The following is a 23401-nucleotide window of genomic DNA, read 5'->3' as shown; positions in this document are numbered from 1 at the left end:
ACTCCCATCCTACCCCTCGCCAACTACCTTACCTTGTTTCATTTTTCACTAGAGTAATTTACTACCAGTATCTTAGTGTGCTTATCTTTAAAGTGGGGATGATAATAGTACCTACCACACAGGTTGTTGTTAGGCTTAAATGACCTATGAGTTCTTAGATGAGTGCCTGACACATAGTAAGAGACATAAGAATCTGTTTTGTTTATGGTCTGCCTTCCCCCATTAGAACAACAATGCTAAGAGGTAGGGGCTGTGTTTTGTTCATTATTGTATCCTGATGCCTGGAAAGTGCTTATTGGTAAATATTCATCACTGTTGAAGTCGGATTTAGTACTGCAGCCATATGTACAGACAGCTTAGATTACAAGAAAAAAAAATAATTTTTGGTAAAAGCAAGCTTTCTGCATATTAGCATGAATCATCTGTAATAATTCAACCTATTTTAAACATATAATATTTAGCAGTATGGCTCCTAGAAGCTTCAAGCAGGGAAGGGGTATAGTGGCATTTAATTCATTAATTTCTTAACACCAACATGACAACAAAAGATAAAACATAATGTGGATGAGAAAACAAATGCACAACTTACCTTTCATTCCTGCTTTTGATGCATGGCTGGTAGAGGACCTTGATAGCACTCCAGGCAGAACTAGAATCTGCTTTCAATGTGTCTTCCAACAATGGGAATTTTTTGATATATTTAGAATTTCTCAATGATTCAATCACCAAACTGTCTGAATTTAAAAGCCACAGCTAAAGATGTGAAGAGAAAGTCCAAGTATAAGAATATTGTCACCTTATCCACATCTTATGACTTTTCAAAAACAAAAAAGAGACTATGAAAATCCCAGAAAAAATAAATATGAGAATCATGTACATAATTTTAAAGCTAGGTAGGCCTTTCAAAATATAACACTTGGTAGAGCAATTGACATAAAGTTAAAAAAAAAAAAAGACAACTGACTCAGAGAAAATACGCATAAGTAACAACGTTATTATCTATAATATACAGAGCTTCAGTAAGGAGGTAAAACAGCCCGAGAGAAATACAGGCAAAGAATATGAACAGAATTAACAGAAGAAATAAAAGATACATAAACATATATTAGAATGTTAATGTAACTAATAAATGTGAAATTGTGTGCCACCATTTTTCATTGATCAGATTGGCAAATATAAAAGGATTGATAACATCTAGTTCAGAAAAGGGGTTTGAAGTGGGCATTCCAATACACTGCTGGTAAAGTGTTTTGGGATTTGGATGCATGTGATTCACTGAGGGAGAACTCACAGGAGAAAAGTGAAGGAAATGGGATAAGGAAGGGGAAAGAGCTAATTAAGGATATAGAATCATCTGGAGTCTGGTTTTGGCCTGATCAATGGGGGAGTTCTACAGCATGAATCCCACCTACAGAGTTTGTTCTACTTTGAGACAAGAGTCCCTAGCTTTCTGTGCCCCAGGATCAAATCACTGGCAGTGGGCTGACCAAGAAGGGGTAAGTCAGGGAGATGGGATTGTGGCAGACAGGTAACTTCTGGGCAAGGCAACCCCTGTCATCTGAAAAGGAAGTCTCTGGAGAAGGGGGCAGCTGTGAGCCATTATTAGCCAACACTGTCAGCAGCTGGGAATGGGTGCATCAACCCAGTATGGGGTCTGGGTGGCACACCAAGAATGACTACTATAAAAGATAAATTAGTACAACTTTTTTTGCAAGGTGATAATTACCTGAGTTTCAAATACACAAATTCTAATACTATATTACATTAGAAAGATCCATTTATAAAGAAGTACTAAAAGATACAGGCAAAGATTATTTTCATTGCAGTTCAGTCTTATCAGTCATACAGCAAAATTCCAGTCATTAAAGAGCCAGACCTACATTTAAACTAACAAAAACAATCCTCAAGATACATACTGTGAAGCAAGCAGGTTGCAGAAAAACACTAATCATATGATACTGGTTTTTTTTTTTTTTTTACAAATAGATAAACACCTGTGAGTGTACATATATATAGTCGTATATGGAAAGAATAAAAATAATGAAGTACACATATCAGACTGTTATTACTGATTGCCCCCTGAATAGTATGATATAGCAAGGCAAGAAAAGGAACATTTTATGTTCTTCATGGTCCCTGATTGTGTTTCAAGAATATTTTATAAAAAAGAAAAATCTAAATATATGTTAGAAAGTTTCAGAAGTTCCTACTCCTGATTTTCAATTTGAAATCTTAGAATAAAATAAAAACTAAAACTGATTTCAGATAACTGTGAGGTATATTTAGTATCAAAATCAGTCAGAAAATATTTTAGGTTTTCATAGAAATTATCTACAATTAGAAGAGCATAGGGTCCTCATAAGGGATGGCCAGCTACAGAGTCACACCTAACAGCAACCTCAGGCCCTTCCCTCTTTTTTGTTACTATGTTTCCATATTAGCTTTTTAGTTTCATAAAGGCATTTGGGCTCTACCTTGAGCACCTGGAACAGTGTCTATCATATAAGAAGTGCTCCATACATGTTTACTGGTTGAATAAAATAGATGTAGAAGTAGAGAGGATATTTGGGCTATGATTCTTGGTTATCCAGATAAATGCTCAAAATTTGTTTCTGAAGGACACTATTTTTAATAGAGGCAGTGTAATATTAGGCTCTAGTAGTACATGCTGGGATGATTGTTAGCCACAAAGCCTCTTCCTCAAAAATTGCCACTATTTCTCAAATATCACAGAATCAGAGCAACTAAAAACAACAAAAGAAGTCCAGGTATGGTGGCTCATGCCTGTAATCCCACTATAATCCCAACAGTTTGGGAGGCCAAAGTGGGAGGATTACCTCAGCCCAGGAGTTCAAGACCAGCCTGGGCAACATAGCAAGACCTCATCTCCAAAATTAAAAAATTGTTTGGGAATGGTGGAGTAGGCCTGGAGTCTCAGCTATTTAGAAGGCTGAGGTGGGAGGATCACTTTAGCCTGGGAAGTCGAGGCTGTGGTGAGCCATAATCCTGCCACTGCACTCCAGCCTGTGTGACAGAGTAAGACCTTATCTCAAAAAAACAAAAAACAAACAGGAGCAATAGGACATATTCTAAACATAAGAGTACGAAATAGGAAAAAAAAAAAAAAAAAAAGGTGAGACAGAATAGTGTTATAGTGACCAAAAAAAAAGCCATTACAAACTGAGAGTAAAAAATCTGATTTTGGCCAGGCGCAGTGGCTCATGCCTGTAATCCCAGCACTTTGGGAGGCCGAGGCAGGTGGATAACGAGGTCAGGAGATCGAGACCATCCTGGCTAACACGGTGAAACCCCATCTCTACAAAAAAATTAACTGGGCGTGGTGACGGGTGCCTGTAGTCCCAGCTACTCGGGAGGCTGAGGCAGGAGAATGGCGTGAACCCAGGAGGCTGAGCTTGCAGTGAGCCAAGATCGTGTCACCGCACTCCAGCCTGGGGAACAGAGCGAGACTCCATCTCAAAACAAAGAAAAAAAAACCCTGATTTTGTGGTATGAGCTTCTAAATAGCAGGAATCAGGAATTTTCTCTGTATCCCTAGTAACTAGTACATAGAGGCACTTGATCATCTGCTATTAAATTAAGGGAGTTTGATTTATGAATTAAACTGATATTAACTTTTTTTTTTTTTTAAGATGGAGTCTTGCTCTGTCACCCAGGCTTAAGTGCAGTGGCACCATCTTGGCTCACTGCAACCTCTACCTCCCGACTTCGAGCGATTCTCCTGCATCAGCTTCCTGAGTAGCTGGGACTACAGGCATGGGCCATCCACCAGGCTAATTTTTGTATTTTTAGTAGAGATGGGGTTTCCCCATGTTGGCCAGGCTGGTCTCGAACTACTGACCTCAAGTGATCCCCCTACCTTGGCTTCCCAAAGGGCTGGGATTACAGGCATAAGTCACCATGCCCAGCCTGATATTAACATTTTTAATCACTTATTTTCCACACCTGAGAATTAAGAAAAAAAAATGAAAAAACTAAAGAATTCTGAGACCTTGGATTCCTAGGCTACAAAAGCTGGATAAAATAATTTCTTACCAAGATATACACTTTGTCGTCCTGACCTTGAATCCTGAATCTAAAAGTACTTCTAGCAGAGGAGAGCTGCACCAGACACTGGGTGATCACGCTCTGGACAAACTGAGACCTGTTTGAACAGAAATCAATTTTCAAAACGTGTGTCTCATAATAACTCTAACTGGTAAGATAAGCAAAAATACCCACAGGGTACCTAAAAGGCAGAGACATCCACATTCCAGACTTTTCTATGTACTGCTCATTCCCTCACAATCCACATTGATGTGGATTTTAATATAGTTTAATGTATTCAGCTTTGCTCCATTCTTCTTCAAATCTATTCTCCAATCCTTAATACACTTTCCACACCAAACCTAACTATTCACCCCTACTGAATAAAAAAATACCATGTTAGAACAAGTCAATACTCCATTTGTGCTGTAGCATATTAAACAGAGAATAACTAACTTACAAAAGGAGGCAAGAAATTTCCTTCCAAACATCAGACAGTATTGTCTACATTTTCTTCCATTTGGATGGAAAGTGTCCCTAAAGTGTCAGCTCTGAGGTACAGAATCCAAGTATTTACATAACGATAAAGTTCAAGGCTATACTCAGATTGCCATAATTTTAGGATATCAACAAATAAACAGGAATAAAGGCATATCATGGTTAACTTGTTTGCAAACTAAAAAGAGTCAAAGAAATAAAAACACTAATAGATTTAGGGGCTAAGTACCATGTTTTTAAAACACAGGAGTCATTTGAAACTGACCTATGTTTCAAATTTTAAATAATTCAAATTAAAACCAGAAGCTATTCAAAAAACTTATTGGTGACTAGGTGATAAAATTCTAGATATCTGGCACATAGAAATAAGCATAGAAAACTTTCAGAATTAGAAGATTTATAAGAGCACATTTGTCTACAGCACTATATGGAGCAAAACATTTTTTTAAATCCTCAAATCTTTTATATGTGTGGTTTGGTTCAACTATCTAAAAGGCTTTCTCTTTCCTTTTCCAAATAAAGAAAGGTATGAATAAAAATGAATTCCCATATCATCAATTGTACTTCCTTTTTCCTAAATTTGGAATTACAAATATATACCATGCAATACTACTTAGCCACAAAAAGGAACGAAATAATGGCAATCACAGCATCCTGGATGTAATTGGAGACTATTATTCTAATTGAAATAACTCAGGAATGGAAAACCAAACATCATATGTTCTCCTTCATAAGTGGGAACTAAGTTATGAGGATGCAAAGGCATAAGAATAATACAATGGACTTTGAGGACTTAGGGAAAAGGCGGGGGGAGAGGTAAGAGATAAAAGACTACACATTGAGTACAGTGAACACTGACTGATTGGGTGATGGGTGCACCCAAATCTCAGAAATCATCACTATTCATGTAAGTAAACATCATCTGTTCCCAAAAACCTATTAAAATAAAAAATAAATTCAAAACCAAAAAATTAAAAATAAAAAAAAGGTCTGAATAGGGGAAAAAAAGAAATTACAAATAAATGTAATTTGCTATTTGTACCTTGGTATGATGGGGAAACTCCTCTCAGATGACTGAATGATTATCTCTGTCATGTAAAACTTGGTGGTTTCTAGAAACAAAAAAGAAAATTAAGACTCTCCCCAATACACTAATAATTTTATTGTGGGCCTGTTGACTCCAAATTATAATATTCCAAACTAAATATTAAACATACTGGTAACATTTTCCCAAAACTACTTAGTTTCAGAAGACAAAGCATTGGTCACTACAAGGAGATAGTTCTGAAGCTTCTGTGTCTTTTTAGAAAATAATGCCCAGAGATTCTGCTCACACATATGGAAGATTATAAAAGTTGTCACATCACAGGCATAGTGCACTTAGATAGAAATTAGTCACTGGGTTTCCTCAATTCTACAGAATAGCTACAAACCTGTAAGTCAATGAAAAAGACTTCTGGTTTGTCTTTGGTTTTGATGTACTATTTTCCCAGATAAAGGCAGTTCTAATGGCTTCCACTTGGCCTTTTCTACCAAAATAGCCTCAACTCACATGTTGGGGAACTAAAGCGGGGATTCTGTCAGCTGCTAAGTGTGTTAATTTGAGTTAAGCACTCTGGAATTCAGGAAATAATCACAGGAAGTATTCAGGGATCCACTGGACCCACTGTGAGATGGACCTGAGCTAAAACTCTATTGATCACCTGACCCCATCCCCTACTCTAACTGGAGGGCCACAGTGATGTTTTGGGTCTTCTAGAATTGGTGTTCATTTAGAACCAGTGTCCAGCAGTCCCAAAAGGGGTGATTATTTCCTTTTCCCCAGTGCACATGCGGAACTGTTACCCTGAGAAAGGCCATGGTTCCCTTTGTGGAAGGCTGGGAGAAAGATTAACAGTATAAATTTTAGGTAGCATACTAGGGTTTTTCATTGAGGGCATCTGCCCTTTCCTTCATTCAAGGGTTCCTGGGTCTACAAAGGCTCAAGTGTGAGAATTGAAGGGCCAGGACTCTCTGTTTTTATGATGCAAGCTCAACTTTTATTCACTTGACAGAACTTTCTGCTTATACAAATCAAGTAAGATTTTAGCAGGCTTGCTATCTATTTCACTTCTAGACAACACCATGATCAACTAGCAAACACCATATGACTGAATAACTCAGATTATTCCAATTGTTGCCATGACTTTCTGTCCATTACGCTAACTATACCCACTTTGCCTTTGATGTTTGAGTGCTCCTATCTGAAAAGGGGTTTTTACTCATAGCACCCGAAACACAGAAGCAGTGAACCTCACATTAGAATCTACCCAGAATCTCAATGACTCTATTGATGTACAATTCTCACTAAATCTGGTTATCTGATTGCTTACAGAAAACTTTAAATAGATATTTAATAGACATAAATGTGAACACAACCATCTTGGAGTTCTAAAAAAAATCTAAGAAAGTTTAATCTCACTAACAATGAAGAAAATGTACATCAAAATAACATTTTTTTTTTGCATCAAACAAAATATTTTAAAACGATAAGGTATAGTGCTGGATACACTTATTCACATAGATGGATATGCTTATTCACATACTGCTGTGAGAATTGAAAATGACAGACTTCCGGAAAGCCACTTGGCAAAGGCCTTAAAATTGTGCATGTAGGGCTGGGTGCCTACATATACAATCACACCTCACGCCTGTAATCCCAGCACTTTGGGAGGCCGAGGCAGGCAGATCACCTGGGGTCAGGTGTTTGAGACCAGCCTGGCCAACATGGTGAAACCCTGTCTCTACTAAAAATACAAAAATTAGCTAGGCGCAGTGACCCACGCCCATAGTCCCAGCTACTTAGGAGGGTGAGGCAGGAGAATTGCTTGAAACCGGGAGGCGGATGTTGCAGTGAGCTAAGATCGCGCCACTGCACTCCAGCCTGGGTGACAGAATGTGACTCCGTCTTAAAAACAAACAAACAAACAAAAAATTGTATATGTATTGTGACACCATAAACATATAAGAATTTATTTCAAAAAAATACACACTGGTATATGAAAACACTTATCTATAGTGATACTCATAATAATATCAATAGAAAAATACTGAAAACAAGTGTCTAAAAATTGAGGATGGGTTAAACAGATATTCAGGCAACATAATTCCATGCATGTTTCAAATTTTAAATAGGTCAAATTAAAACCAGAAATAATTAAAAATGAGGCTGTCATTAAAAATGGTGTTGTTGGCCAGGTACAGTGGCTCACACTTAATCCCAGAACTTTGGAAGGCCAAGCCAGGAGATCACTTGAAGCCCAGGAGTTTGAGACCATCCTGGACAACAAAGCAACAACCTGTCTCTACAAAAAAAAATCTTTTAAAAATTAGCCAGGCTGAGTGGCGTGTGCCTGTAGTTCCAGTTACTTGGGAGGCTGAGGCAAGAGGATTGTTTGAGCCTAGAAGTCTGAGGCTTCAGTGAACTACTGCCCTCCAGCCTGAGAGACAGAGTAAGATCCCATCTCTTAAAAAATAAAATAAAATAGTGTTGTCAAACAACTTTTAATAAGACAGAAAGTTATTTTTTGAAAAAGTATGTAATTGCTCAATATTATACACAGAAAAGGTCAAAAAAATAAAATAGTTTCATAGATTAATATATAGAGAGCCATGACAGATTTACCCATTTCTCCCTGAAGATCTGTCAATATTTACTATTTTGAAGTCATGTTGTTACACAAACTAAATCTTTTTAACTTTATGAAATGACTATGTATGTATGTATGTATGTATTTATTTACTTAAGACAGGTCTTGCTCTGTTGCCCAACTAGAGTGCAGTGGTGTGATCATAGCTCACTGTAACCTCGAACTCCTGGGCTTCAGTGATCCTTCCGCGTCAGCCTCCTGAGTAGCTAGGACTACTACAGGGATGCACCACTATGCCCGGTCAATTTTTTGTAGAGACAAGGTTTCACTATGTTGCCTAGGCTGGTCTCAAGGGATCCTCTCATCTCCGCCTCCCAAAGTAGAAGTGACCCTTTTTATCCCATGTGTTGTTAATCTATAATTTAATTACATTATTTTAATCCCACAAGTATTATTTCTATTGCTTTACAGTTAATATTCATTTAAGCGTTATCTGAATATTCACTATTCAGACAATAAGACTAATAAGTCTTATTGAACTTAATTAGACCTTCTATGTGGGACCATTTTCTTCTACCTGAATACAGGTAGAATTTCTTTTCATAAGAAACCACTATGGGCCAGGCACGGTGGCTCACGCCTGTAATCCCAGCACTCTGGGAGGCCGAGGCGGGCAGATCGCGAGGTCAGGAGTTCAAGACCAGCCTGGCCAACATGGTGAAATCCCATCTCTACTAAAAATACAAAAATTAGCCAGGCGTGGTGGCGCATGTCTGTAATCCCAGTTACTTGGAAGGCTAAGGCAGAAGAATCGCTTGAACCCAGGAGGCAGAGGTTGCAGTGAGTCAAGACTGCGCCACTGCGCTCCAGCCTGGCGATGGAGCGAGACTCCATCTCAAAAAAAATAAATAAATCAAAATAAAAAATAAAAAAACCCATTAGTATTGAACTATCCCAGTTTGTGTTTGTCAGAAAACATATTTATCTTAGCCTTCATTCTTAAAGGAAATTTTCACTTGAGATTAAGTCCTAGGATCAACAGTTATTTGCACACATTGGCAATATTGTTCCACTGTCTTCAGACTTCCATTACTGCTGTTCCTTTGAAGGAACTCTGTCATTTTTCTTCAGCTGCAGTTAAGATTATCCCCACTTTTTATTCTACAGTATTACTTGCATGTGTCTAGGTATGGATTTATTTTTATTTTTCTTGCTAGGGCTTCACTGAATTGGAAATCACTGGGTCCCTTGAATCTATAGATTGCTGTTCTTCATCACTTTTGTAAAATTCTCAACAATTATCTCTTCAAATATTGCCCATGCTCCTTTCTTTTCCTCCTGGAAGTCTGATTAAACATACAATGGATAGTCGATGTTCTACGTCTCTTACTCTCTCTTCTATATTTTTTGCCTTTGTCTCTCTGTGCTACATAACAGGTTTTTCTTGTCGTCTCTCTTTTGTTCATTAATTCTATCTTCAAGTTCTACCTAATCTGGTGTTAAACCACTGGCTGAGTTTTTGATATCAATTATAATACTTTTTAAGAAATTTTACTGTGGGTCTTTCCTAAATATACTTACTGTTACAGTTTCCTTTTCCTTTCAGCTACCTTCACACCTTTCATATTGCTAAATATGCTAAGCAAATATAAATATTTGCCATATTTATAACAGCTGCTTCCACATGTTTGTCTGCTCAATCGAATATTTGTGTTTACTAAGTACCTGTTTATTAAGTCCTTTTTTCTTGAGTATGAAACATTCTTTTCAGTTTCTTTGCACACCTAATAATTTTTAGACAGAAGCAGGACATTGTGTGCAATATGTTGGGGCAAATGTGGATTTTGTTTTGCTCTTCTGACGGTTGTTGGTTATTGGTTGGGATAGCAATCAATTGACTGGCCTGGACTCGAACTGTGAAATGTATCTCCCCACAGCGTGTAGCCACTAATGTCTCTACTCAGTTTTAATTTTTTTTTTTAGTCTGGTTCCCTAGCAAGTATCCACTGCACCTGTATAGGTTAGCTGTCAGCAAATAATTTTGGGCAAGGCTCTACTCAAATACCTCAAGCCAGTAAGGCTTCTTACAAAAATTACCTTCTGCTACCCAAGTTGTATGTGGATTGAGGAATGCAATCAAAGTCACAGCAAATTCACAGGTCCCCCTAAGCTTTCAATTCTTACTGAAAATACATACAATAGATACTCCCTGCCATTTTTTTGTGTGTATGCAAGGTTTAGGAGTCAGCTAGAGTTGTGTTAGGGCAGAGAAGTTATCTCAGCTCATCTATCATCCTTTGTGCAGCAGGTGGTTTTTGTATTGCTATAATAAATACCTGAGGCTAATTAAAAAAAAAAAAAAGAGGTTTCTGATAGGGTTTGGCTGTGTCTCTACTCAAATCTCATCTTAAATTGTAGCTCCCATAATTGCCATGTATCATGGGAGCGACCCAGTGGGAGGTAATTAAACCATGGGGGCGTGTTTTTCCATATCATCTTCTCATGATAATGAATAAGTCTCATGAGATCTGATGGTTTTATAAAAGACGGTTCCCCTGCACAAGCTCTCTTGCCTGCCACCATGTAAGACCTGTCTTTCCTCCTCCTTCACCTTCTGCCATGATTGTAAGGCCTCCTGAGCCATGTGGAACTGTGAGTCCATTAAACTTCTTTTTCTTTATAAATTACCCAGTCTCAGGTATGTCTTTATTAGCAGCATAAGAACGGACTAATACAGTAAATTAGTACTGGTAGAGTGGGGTGCTGCTGTAAGGATACTGGAAAATGTGGAAGCAACTTTGGAACTTGGGTAACAAGCAGAGGCTGGAACAGTTTAGAGGGCTCAGAAGAAGAGAGGAAAATGTGGGAAAGCTTGAAACTTCCTAGAGAGTTGGAGGGCTCAGAAGATAAGAAAATGGGGGAAAATTTGAACCTTCCTAGAGAATTGTTGAATGGTTTTGACCAAAATGCTGATAGGGATACGGACAATGAAGTTCAGGCTGAGGTGGTCTCAGAGAGAGATGAGGAATTTGTTGGGAACTGGAGCAAGGGTGACTCTTGTTATGCTTTAGGAAAGAAACTGGCAGCATTTTGTCCCTGCCCTAGACATCTGTGGAATTTTGAACTTGTGAGAGATAACTTAGGGTATCTGGTGGAAGAAATTTCTTCCTCTTTTTTTTGAAACCGGTTCTCACTCTGTTGCTCAGGCTGGAGTGCAGTGGTATAATATCAGCTCACTGCAACCTCTGCCTCCCAAATTCAAGTGATTCTCATGCCTCAGCCTCCCAAGTAGCTGGAACTACAGGCATGCACCAATACGCCTGGCTAATATTTGTATTTTTTGGTAGAGACAGGGGTTTCACCATGTTGACTAGGCTGGTCTTGAACTCCTGACCTCAAGTGATCTACCGGCCTTGGCCTCCCAAAGTGTTGGGATTACAGGCATGAGCCACTATACCCAGCCTGGCGGAAGAAATTTCTAACCAGCAAAGCATTCAAGTGGTGACAGAGCATAAAAGTTTGGAAAATTTGTAGCTGGACGATTAGGTAGAAAAGAAAAACCCATTTTCTGGGGGGAAATTCCAGCCTGCTTGAATCTTGCATCAGCATGACCTGGATGTGAGACACAAAGTCAAAGGAGAAATTCAAGCCACTTGTATCAGTGTGATCTAGATGTGAGACATGAAGTCAAAGGAGATCATTTTGGAGTTTTAAGATTTGACTGCTTTGCTGGATTTCGGACTTCCATGGGGCCTTGCATTCAAGCCTGCTTGAATTTCTACTGCTGCAGAAATCTGCACAAGTAACAAGAAACCAAATGTTAACCACTAAGACAATGGGGAAAGTGACTCCAGGGCATGTCAGAGACCTTTGCAGCAGCTCCTCCCATCACAGGCCTGGAGGCCTAGAAGGAAAAAATGGTTTCCTGTTGTGCACAGCCTAGGGACTTGGTGCCCTGTGTCCCAGTCACTCTAGCCATGGCTAAAAGGGGCCAAGGTAGAGCTTGGGCCCAGGCTTCAGAGGTTACAAGCCTCAAGCCTTGGCAACTTCCATGTGGTGTTAAGCCTGTGGGTGCACAGAAGTCAAGAGTTGAGGTTTGGGAATCTCCACCAAGATTTCTGAGACTGTATGGAAATACCTGGATGTCCAGGCAGAGGTGTGCTGCAGGGCTGCAGCCCTCATGGAGAACCTCTGTTAGGGCAGTGCAGAAGGGAAAGGTGGGGTGGGAGCTCCCACATAGAGTTCCCACTGTGGCACTGCCTGGCAGAGCTGTGAGAAGAGGGCCACCATCCTCTAGACCCCAGAATAACAGATACACAGAAGGCTTACACCATATGCCTAGAAAAGCCACAGTAACTCAAAAACAGTACATGAAAGAAGCTGGGTGGGGATGTATCCTGCAAAACCACAGGGCCAGAGCTGTTCAAGGCCATGGGAGCCCACCTCTTGCATCAGCATAACCTGGATGTGAGACATGAAGTCAAAAGAGATCATTTTGGAGCTTTAAGGTTTGACTGCTTTGCTAGATTTCAGATTTGCATGGGACCTTTAGCCCCTTTGATTTGGCCAATTTCTTCCATTTGGAGTGGGTGCATGTACCCAATGCCTGTACCCCCATTTTATCTAGGAAGTACCTAACTTGTTTTTGATTTTACAGTCTCATAGGTGGAAGGGATTTGCCTTGTCTCTGATGAGACTTTGGACTTGGACTTTTCAGTTAATGCTGAAATGAGTTAAGACTCTGGGGACTGTTGGGAAGGCATGATTGGTTTTGAAATGTGAGGACATCAGATTTGGGAGTAGCCAGGGACAGAATGATACGGTTTGGCTGTGTCCCCACCCAAATATCATCTTGAATTGTTGTTCCCATAATCCCCATGTGTCATGGGAGGGACCCAGTGGGAATTCACTGAATCATGGGGGCGGGGTTTTCCTGTCCTGTTCTTGTGATAGTAAGTCTCACAAGATACGATGGTTTTATAAAGGGCAGTACCCCTGCACACTCTCTGTTGCCTAACGCCATGTAAAACGTGTCTTTGTCCCCCTTCACCTTTTGCCATGATTGTGAGGCCTTCCCAGCCATGTGATACTGTGAGTCAATTAAACCTTTTTCTTTATAAATTACCCAGTCTTGGGTATGTGTTTATTAACAGCATGAGAACAGACTAATACAGTTTCATTGTCTCATGGCTCTCCAGGCTGTACAGGCAAGCCTCCAGCATTTGCTTGGCTTCTGGTAAGGACCTTGGGAACCTGACAATCATGGTGGAAGGCAAAGAAGGAGCAAGGTGTCTCACATGGTGAAAGCAGGGATGAGAGAGAGAGGAGAGAGGTGCCACACACTTTTAAATAACCAGATCTCATAAGCATTCACTCACTATCATGAGGACAGCAAAAAGACATTCATGAGGGATCTGCCCCATTACGCAAACACCTCCCACCACACCCTACCTCAAAAATTGGGGATTACATTGTATTATTTTAAATTGGGAATTACATTTTATTATTATTTTATTATTTTATGAGATTTAAAGGAGACAAACATCAGAACTATATCTCTGATATGGTTTGGATCTGTGTCCCCACCCAAATCTCCTGCTGTATTGTAATCCCTAATGTTGGAGGTGGGACCTGATGGGAAGTGACCGGATTATGGCAGTGGGTCCTTCATGAATGGTTTAGCACCATCACCTTGGTGCTGTACTTGTGATGGTGAGTGAGTGACTTCTTACAAGATCTACTTGTTTAAAAGTGTGTAGCACCTCCCCTCATTCTCTCTTGCTACTGCTTCCACTATGTGAGATGCCTCACTCCTCCTCTGTTTTGTGCCATGATTGTAAGTTTCCTGAGGCCTCCCCAAAACCAGAAGCTGCTATGCTTCCTGTACAGCCTGCAGTACCATAAGCCAATTAAACCTATTTTCTTTATAAATTACCCAGTCTTGGTATTTCTTTATAGCAATGTGAGAATGGACTAATACAATCACTTTGCTTCCAAAATATCCTCCTTAGAATTTCTGCTTTCTCCACCACCTGCCCTAAACCAAACCCACCATGTATAGACAGTAAAGCTGTGGGCTTTTCCTGCCTGAGTTGGGAAGATATAAAGTGGCAAGGTCCGTCTGCCTCCCCAGACAAAAAAAAATTACAAACTTGCTATTCTTTCCCAGTAGCAGTTTTCATTACTTAAATAGTTCTAAAACTGTTGTTTCACTTTTGTTCATTTTCTAGTGCCCTAATATGGTTATTAATTTTTTAAATTGTCCAGTTTTGTACATGTTTGCTACAGAATAAAGTTGCCCATTCTCTTCATGACACTATTTTGGGAAGTGGAATCCTAGTGATTTACTTTTAGAACAGATGTAGGTATAGATCTCTTATACCACCCCACACACAAACTCACACATATTGACCTTCTAATACACTTTTGTATCACACTACAATGTTTAGTAAAGTAAATATTCAGTGTTTACATTATTATTACCATAATACTACAATGGAGATGTTTCTTTTCTTGTTCAACCTTTCTTTTTTCCTTCCTGCAGTGACTAACTGCTTCAATCACCTTTTAGCTAATTCTTTCCATATAATTAAATGGTTTGTCTCGAGATTATCTGTCACATGTTGATATGGTTTGGCTCTGTGTCCCCACTCAAATCTCATGTCAAGTTGTAATCTCCACGTGTTAAAGTTGGGGCCTGGTGGGAAGTGATTGGATCATGGGAGTGGTTTCTAATGGTTTAGCACCATCTCACCAGTCTCATGATAGAGTTCTCACAAGATCTGATGGTTTAAAAGTGTGTGGCAGTTCCCTGCTCTCTCTCTCCTGCCCCCTTGTGAAGAAGGTTCTTGCTTCTTCTTTGCCTTCTGCCATGACGGTAAGATTCCTGAGACTTCCAAGCCATGTAGAACTGTGAGTCAATTAAACCTCTTTTCTTTACAAATTACCCCGTCTCAAGTAGTTATTTACAACAGTGTGAAAATGAACTAAAACACATGTGGTCAAACAAATCAAAAAATTTATCAATTCCACTTTATAACTAAAAAAAAAAAAAAAAAAAAAATCAACCATGTATGTTGGCTCATGCTTGTAATCCCAGCACTTGGAAGGCTGAGGCAGGAGGATCACTTGAGTCCTGGAGTTTAAGATCAGCCTAGGCAACATAGGGAGACCCCACTTCTACAAAAAATTAAAAATTAGTCAGACATGGTGGTATGCACCTGTGGTCCGAGCTACTTGGGAGGCTGAGGTGGGAGGATCACTTGAGCCCGGGAGGTTGAGGCTGCCATGAGCCATGATCATGCCACTGGACTCCAGTCTAGGCAACAGAGTGAGACTATGTCTCAAAAAAAAAAAAAAAAACTCTATTGCAATCTTCTCTCCCATTTGCTTCAATCTAGGCTGCTATTCTCTAGGCCTGCTGCCCACTCCTTACCCTGGGACTTCCTTATCCTGCTTTCCTTTATTGTACACCTTGTTACCCAATTCCATGTCATCTCTTCCTAGATTGAATCTCTAGTTTTGGTGATTTATATTTTATGGTGAATTACTAAGAAAAATAAACCTTTGAGAATTGTGTTTTGAGACTTTGTTATTTGCAAAATGGCTTTTATTATTTTCATATTTGACTGACAGCTTGACTGTGTACAGAATTCTGGGCTGAAAATCTTTTTCCTTTCAAATTATGAAGGCACTGCTTCACTGTTTTCTGGCTTTCAGCTCTGGTGTTAAGACGTTCAATGCTATTCTAATTCTTAATCTGTCTTATATTAACTGCCTTTTTCCCTCTGGAAACTTCATCTTTGGTGTTCTGAAATTACTCATTGCTGTGGCCTGAGGTGGCTTCCTTGCTATTCCTCTACTAATTACAGCGGGTACTTAGTGGACCCTTTCAGTCAAGAAACTGAAGTCCTAGCTCTGGAAAATAGTCTTGTATTTTTGGTATTTTTGTTATTGGATAATTTCCTACATTCTGTTGTCTCTATTCTCTCTTTCTAGAATTTCTATAAGCTAGATGTTGGTTGTCCTGAAAGGCTCAATTTACTTATTCATTTCACAGATACTTACTGGGTACTCACTATGTGCCAGACGTTACACTAAGTGCTGAGATCATACTGATAGACAAGATAGACAATGTCTCTACCTTCAGGAAACTTAACTGATTATATATGTTTTGTAATTCTTTAATTTTAATTTTCTTTCTTTCTTTTTTTTTTTTTGAGATGGAGACTTGCCCTGTTGCTCAGGCTGCAGTGCAGTGGCACGATCTTAGCTCACCGTAACCTTCGCCTCCCAGGTTCAAGTGATTCTCCTGCCTCAGCCTCCCTAGTAGCTGGGATTACAGGCGCACTTCACCACACCTGGCTAATTTTTGTATTTTTGGTAGAGACGAGGTTTCACCATATTGGCCAGGCTGGTCTTGAGCTCCTGACCTCAGGTGATCTGCCCATCTTGGCCACCCAAAGTGCTGAGATTACAGGTGTGAGCCTCTGTGCCCGGCCTCTTCTTTAATTTTCAATCTCTGTCTTTTGGTTTTAATTTCTGGCCTAATTCTTTACTTTTATCTTCCAATTCATTAATTTTTTTTTCTGAAGCTATTATATTTTTAAATTCCACATTCTCTGAATTATGGAAGCAATATTTATTTCTTCAAGGGCATTTTATTTTTTTTAAAGATTTTCTTCTGCTGCATACATAATGTGTTTCTTCTCAGTGCTTTTAATTTGCTTGCTTAATCATTTAATTGCCTTGGTTTTTTTTTTTTGTTGGAGATTTCCTCAAATATTTGGTGAGTCTCAATTCATTTCAATTTTAGTGTAAGGCAGTGAAATGCTGAGAGAAAGTTCTTGGGTATAGGTACAAGGTTTGTTGACAGCAGGATGAATGAATATAAGCTCTTTTTTTTAAAGAGATGGAGTCTCCCTATGTTCTTCAGGCTGAAGTGCAGTGGTTATTCATAGGTGCAATAATAGTGCACTACAGCCTCGAACTCCTGGGCTCAAGTGACCCTCCTGCCTCAGACTCCCAAGTAGCTGGGACTACAGGCATGTACCACTGTGCTCAGCTTAACCTCATTTTTGTTGAACATCGATGTTACCTCATTTTTGGTTGAATGTTACTGAAGAATTAGTGTCTACAAATCTTTTCTCTAGTTGGTATTCTTCCATTATTCAAAAAAAAGGGTATAGGAGAGGTCTTCCAATCTCCAACCTTGAAGCAAGTTGAAAATGAAGTGGGAAACCTAGAAGTCTAGTAGCTCTATATATACACTTTGAAATAATCATCCTGCTTCCAGCTTCTTGCCTCAGACTGCCTTCCCTGTTACCTGCTGCCACCAAATTCTGACCTGTTTTGGGGCTCTACAGAGATTATTGGCCCACTCCTTATTCAAATGATCTACAGACACCAAAGCTGCAGCTCCCTCCAGGCTGCCAACTGTGTTCCAAAAAAGTTTGTTTACATCTCTTGTTTATGTCATTGTCATACCTTCTCCATTTCTTTGCCTTTGTTGATATACATCTTTTCATTCCTTAACTGACATTTTAACAGGACTTCAGGGAGAAAATAATTTAAAAATCAATTCACCTTATTTAACCAGAAGGCTTAACATTTTCTAAGGTATTGCTTCAGGAGCTTGCTTTCATTTTCCAAAAATGACGTTAAGGATGGTATCATTTACTAACTCATTTTTCCTTTCTGGCTCACCATGAACAAGTAACTATTTATAAGATTTTGATGATTAAACAAACAAGTAAACAAACAAACAAAAAATCATCATCTGCCTTCTCTTAAGTACAATTGCTTCATGTAAATCACGTCTTCTAATTAATTGTATTAAAAGTAATTATTCATCCTCCACAAGCTGACACAGCATGTTGCAGCTCTCTAGACACTGTAAACCATATCTTTAAATTGCAATGCATTTTAATTATCAGGATTTTCAGTATAATATTTTTAAGTAGTATAACAGAATTTACATAAAATATAATCAACGTTACTGGGAAACAAAAAGAATAAGGGACAAAGTACAAAACTCAGAATGTTTTTTCTTCCATTTCAACAGGTCGTCTTCCATCCCCAGCCCCAAAATACAGCCCCAAGCCAGATGGCAGCCAAGAAAAACAACTCCTCCATCTCTGGGCACCAATTCTTCTGACTGAGGAGTTTTGTTAAGAAAAAAGCTCTGTTTTGTGAGTTACCAGGAAGATAAAATGAAAAAAAAAAAAAAAAGATGAAAGAAAGAGAGAGAGAAAGAAAGAGAGAAAAGCTCCAATTTTCTTTAAAATAGACCTAAGTACAAACTTTATACTATTGCTTTATATCTACAAAGAGGCTATGAAACACTGAAAATGACTCAAGTTCTTAATACTTAAAATTCAATACTCTGTACTTATGAAGGTCAAAATATACAAACTTCTTGGTATATTGGATGATATGTTAGTTGGGGTCTATTTTGAAAAGCACCAATTCTACAGCATATATTAATCATCTATCTTTCCTATATATTTACTATAAAATATCATTCTGGCTTTTAAACAAGAAGCCAATCATTTTGGCTTCTTGTTATGAAATTCTTACCTGATGACACGGTCTCTCCCAACATTACCTTGCAACGCTTACAAATTACTTTGGTATTTGCCTTTGGTTCCTGTAGAACAGAAAAATGTCATTTAAATGTCATTCAGCTTTTCTTAAAAGGAATATATAATTTTAACATAGTCCCCAGAGTATACATTGAACTTTACATTTTATTCTGCCCTCTACTAAATACTGGGAATACATTTAGTTTGTATGCATAATTCACATGCACAGAGATAATTTTTCAAGTCTTAAGAAACAATAAAGCACAGATTCACTTTTCCAAAACTAGCCACTTCTTGATAATCCAAAAGTTGCCAAATAATTTGAATTAAGTGGTACCTTACATTTCTAAAAAGCACTTGCAAATAGCCTTATAACTTAGAACAGGCTGGTGGGCAACAAAGACCGGGTTGATGACTTGCCTCAACTCATGCGTATAGAACACAGAAGAATCAGAACTTGAACTCACACTATTTTGATTCCTAGTCCAGTGTAATTTACGTAAAAGTAACCTATAATCCTTAACTACAATAAGTGAAAAGTTAACAATATATATTCTGTTCATATACTTCCATTTTTTCCACTTAGGATCGGCACGGTAACTGGAAAGACAGGTAGTGCTCTGGGACAATTCCTGAAACAATCCTAACCTTCAAAAATCCAAATTCATTATTTGAGACATAGATTAAAATAACTAGCATTTGCCTAATCAATAAACAAAGAATATGCCTTTTCACATCCATAATTATACCTTTGTTAAAACCATACAACATTCCTCTCGTCCAGATATACGGCAACAAGGCAGAAGCCATATAAAGTGGGCAGGGAAAAGGAGGTTCTGCAGCTCTGAACACACCAGGGTACCTTTCCTGGGAAATTACAGAATAGGTGTAGGCTGAAGTAAGGAAGGGCAGTGACTTCTGTTGTGGGATAATATGTGTATTTAATCTAAGGAAAAAAAATTTAACTGATTAATATACATTTGAGTATTTTTTCCTTGGCATAAATAATTTCCTAAAAAGTTGCATAAAAAGTACATTTAAACTGAGTTCCATGGACGTGCTGCTAGTAACTGACAGTTGATGTTTGAATCTGGGTCTTTCTGATGCTAAGGCTTCTGAACACTATGCTAAGTGTTTTCCAAATTACAGCTCATGCACTCCATTAGTGGGAACCAATTCATGGAACCAATTCAGTGGATTACTGTGCTTTGGGTTTTTTTTGTCTATTTTATTTTGTTTTGTTTTGAGATGGAGTCTTGCTCCGTTGCCCAGGCTGGAGTGCAGTGGTGTGACCTTGGCTAACTGCAATCTCCGCCTCCTGGGTTCAAGAAATTCTCTGCCCCAGCCTCCCTAGTAGCTGGGATTATAGGCACCTGCCACCATGCCTGGCTAATTTTTGTAGTTTTAGTAGAGATGGTTTCACCATCTTGGCCAGGCTGGTCTTGAACTCCCGAGCTCATGATCCACCCACCTTGGCCTTCCAAAATGCTGGGATTATAGGTATGAGTCATTGCACCAGGTCTACTGTGTTTTTAAAAAATGAAATACAATAGAACAGAAAATATGACAGTGCTTCAAACACTGAGTAAGTACTGCTTCAAGAAACTTTTATTTGAGGTGTTTGTGTGTGTGTGTGCATGAGTGTGTGTGTGTGTGTTATCAGATCTTGATGTAAAAAAATACATTCACTGGCTGGGCGCAGTGGCTCACGCCTGTAATCCCAGCACTTTGGGAGGCTAAGGTAGGTAGATCATGAGGTCAGGAGTTTGAGACCAGCCTGACCAAAGTGGTGAAAACTCCGTCTCTACTAAAAATATAAAAATTAGCTGGGTGTGGTGGCATGCACCTGTAATCCCAGCTACTCAGGAGGCTGAGGCAGGAGAATCACAGGAACCTGGGAGGGGAAGGTTTCAGTGAGCCGAGATTGTGCCACTGCACTCCAGCCTGGGCGACAGAGCAAGACTCTGTCTATACACACACACACACACACACACACACACATATATACACACACACACACACATATATATACACACACACACACACACATATATATTCAATTAGAGGTCAAAGTCAAGAGCAACAGCACAATTCATATTGGGGTCTTCCTCTATGGCCTATTCTTTCCCCCAGCCTCAAACACATGCAACTAGTAAAAAATCCATAAATGCCCACAGCTCTTCTATTTAGAAACTTTTGAGATGAATCCCTTCCTACACTGAATTAACCTTCAGTAACATAAACACTTATTCCATTTTTCCTGGTCTAGCGGCAGTATTTGGACAGATTCTGCAGCCTTTCTCAAAAGTCTCTGCCGAGGAAACAAAAGCACACGTGAACTTCGTAAGTCAGTTCAGTCCTGGCTGAAACTTTGATCCAGGCACACTCCCAAAGTGGGCCCCACAGTGTGCCATCTCTGGCCATTGCATGACATCCTTATCAGGCACATCACAAATGGCAGGTCTCAGAGCCTGACCCCGGTGGGAAACTGGATGGGGTCATTCCCATGAGAGGTAAGAGACAGACACAGAAACCTAGGAAGGTGCCAATTTATTCAGGTCCAGTTAGAAGAGAACTCAGCCAGCATGGTCTACAAAGGGTGCCATTCTGGCAGTTTAATGCTTTCTTACAGTAAGACATACACCCGTATGGCTCCAAGTTGATATTAAAAATATTTTTTAAAGAGTACTATTTTGTACAAGTTAAATCTGATCATACTCATTAAATGTTACCAAAAACTAAGGGCTTTACTAAAAACTAATATTGGTATTGTAATAGCAAGGCTTGAGAATAAAGAATTTTTTTATTTGAAGCAGAAATTTTTTTTTCAAGTGCTCTGATATGTACTTCATTCGTAACGGCTATCACAGAACATCTCACCTTGTCTTTCAAGGGGGCAGGAGAAGTATTTTTTGTTTGCTTGTTTTTAAAATAAGATTCTACCCTTATCAGACATAGGTAATCAGGATTTAAAAATCAGATCAACAACAACCAAATTATCTCAATCACATGTGTGGATCTGGATTCAAACAAACCTATAGTAAAAGATACTTTTTTTTTTTTTTTTTTTTGAGAGGGAGTCTCGCTCTGCCGCCCAGGCTGGAGTGTAGTGGCCGGATCTCAGATCACTGCAAGCTCCGCCTCCCGGGTTTACGCCATTCTCCTGCCTCAGCCTCCCGAGTAGCTGGGACTACAGGCGCCCGCCACCTTGCCCGGCTAGTTTTTTTTTTTTTTGTATTTTTAGTAGAGATGGGGTTTCACCGCGTTAGCCAGGATGGTCTCGATCTCCTGACCTCATGATCCGCCCGTCTCGGCCTCCCAAAGTGCTGGGATTACATGAGCCACCGCGCCCGGCCACTAAAAGATACTTTTAAGACAATTGATAAAATCTGTATATGGCCTGGTATTGTATCATTAAGGAATAATTGTTAATTTTATCAGGTGTGATGACAGTGTGGCTACATTTTTAAAATCCCTAATTTTACACATAGGGATAAAATGACAAGACTGTTTTAAAGCACTTCAGGAAAAAAAAGAGCAGATGAAGCATACTAGTATGATGAATCCATATTGAAATTCACAATACTATTCTTTTTATAATTGTGAATACTTACAGAGTTTGACAACACATTTTTCTAAGAAAACAAAAAAGACCCACTTATGGATTTAACAAAACAAATTACCAAAATCAACTAATTATTACTAAGTACTCCAAGAAAGAAAAAAAGATAAAGATGTTAGTCATCCTTGCTAGCAGTAATATTAATGTAATCAAAGATCAATTTTATTTGTTCTTTAAAAAATACAGTGAAGTCTTGAATAATATTTTGAATCTTATAAAAGGAAGAAATGCCATCTTTATCATCCCATTATTATAAGATACAATTTTTTTTTTTTTTTTTGAGATGGTGTCTCGCTCTGTCACCAGGCTGGAGTGCAGCGGTGTAATCTTGGCTCACTGCAACCTCTGCCTCTTGGGTTCAAGAGATTCTCCTGCCTCAGCCTCCTGAGTAGCTGGGACTACAGGCCCCCGCCACCATGCCTCGCTAATTTTTTTGTAGTTTAGTAGAGATGGGGTTTTACCATGTTGGCCAGGATGGTCTCGATCTCCTGACCTTGTGATCCACCCGCCTCAGCCTCGCAAAGTGCTGGGATTACAGGCATAAGCTACCATGCCCGGCCCAAGATGCGAAATTTGTATTATGTGGGTGGGCACAAAATAGAACAAGAGAGATGATAAATGAATACATGAATAGGGAAATCTCCAGCAGGTATCTTTTTTAAAAAAAGTAGATACTGCTGCAATGACAAAGGCTCAAATAAAGTACTATAAACTCTAAAAAGCTATGGAAGAAAAGAAACAGTGTTGGGCTTCACGTTTGTTTGTGCTGTTTTTAAAAGCAGATCTTTTTAATTAAACATATAACACATAAATTTTGTTTAAAGAGAATCTCTGTTTGTAATGCATTTTTCTTCACCTATCCTTGAAGGAAATAATAAGGTAAGTTGTGTAATGAAGCAGCCTAACAGTGTGGGAACTCTACAGAGCAAACCTCAAAGACAGACATTGTTGTGGACTAATTAAGTCAATATATCTGACACAGGGCAGGACTGCTCAGAGAGGTGGATTAGCCTTGTGTCCTCCCT

The 23401-nt window shown here is 39.0% G+C and overlaps 1 protein-coding gene across 10 annotated transcripts in view; it reads right to left on the bottom strand.

Moving 5' to 3' along the window:
* Positions 1-23401, bottom strand: part of UBE3D (ubiquitin protein ligase E3D) — a 179844-nt gene that overhangs the window by 133569 nt on the left and 22874 nt on the right. For all 10 annotated transcript variants that reach the window (XM_077999705.1, XM_002808392.4, XM_077999709.1 and 7 more), the window contains 4 exons: positions 18750-18819; positions 5585-5654; positions 4054-4162; positions 590-753 (listed from right to left, as the gene is read on the bottom strand). In XM_077999705.1, the coding sequence (XP_077855831.1) occupies positions 590-753; positions 4054-4162; positions 5585-5654; positions 18750-18819 (413 nt within the window). The remainder of the gene's footprint in view (positions 1-589; positions 754-4053; positions 4163-5584; positions 5655-18749; positions 18820-23401) is intronic.

This window comes from Macaca mulatta, chromosome 4 (assembly GCF_049350105.2).
Source record: "Macaca mulatta isolate MMU2019108-1 chromosome 4, T2T-MMU8v2.0, whole genome shotgun sequence".
Lineage (NCBI taxonomy): Eukaryota > Metazoa > Chordata > Mammalia > Primates > Cercopithecidae > Macaca > Macaca mulatta.
This window is presented reverse-complemented; position numbering and strand designations above follow the sequence as displayed.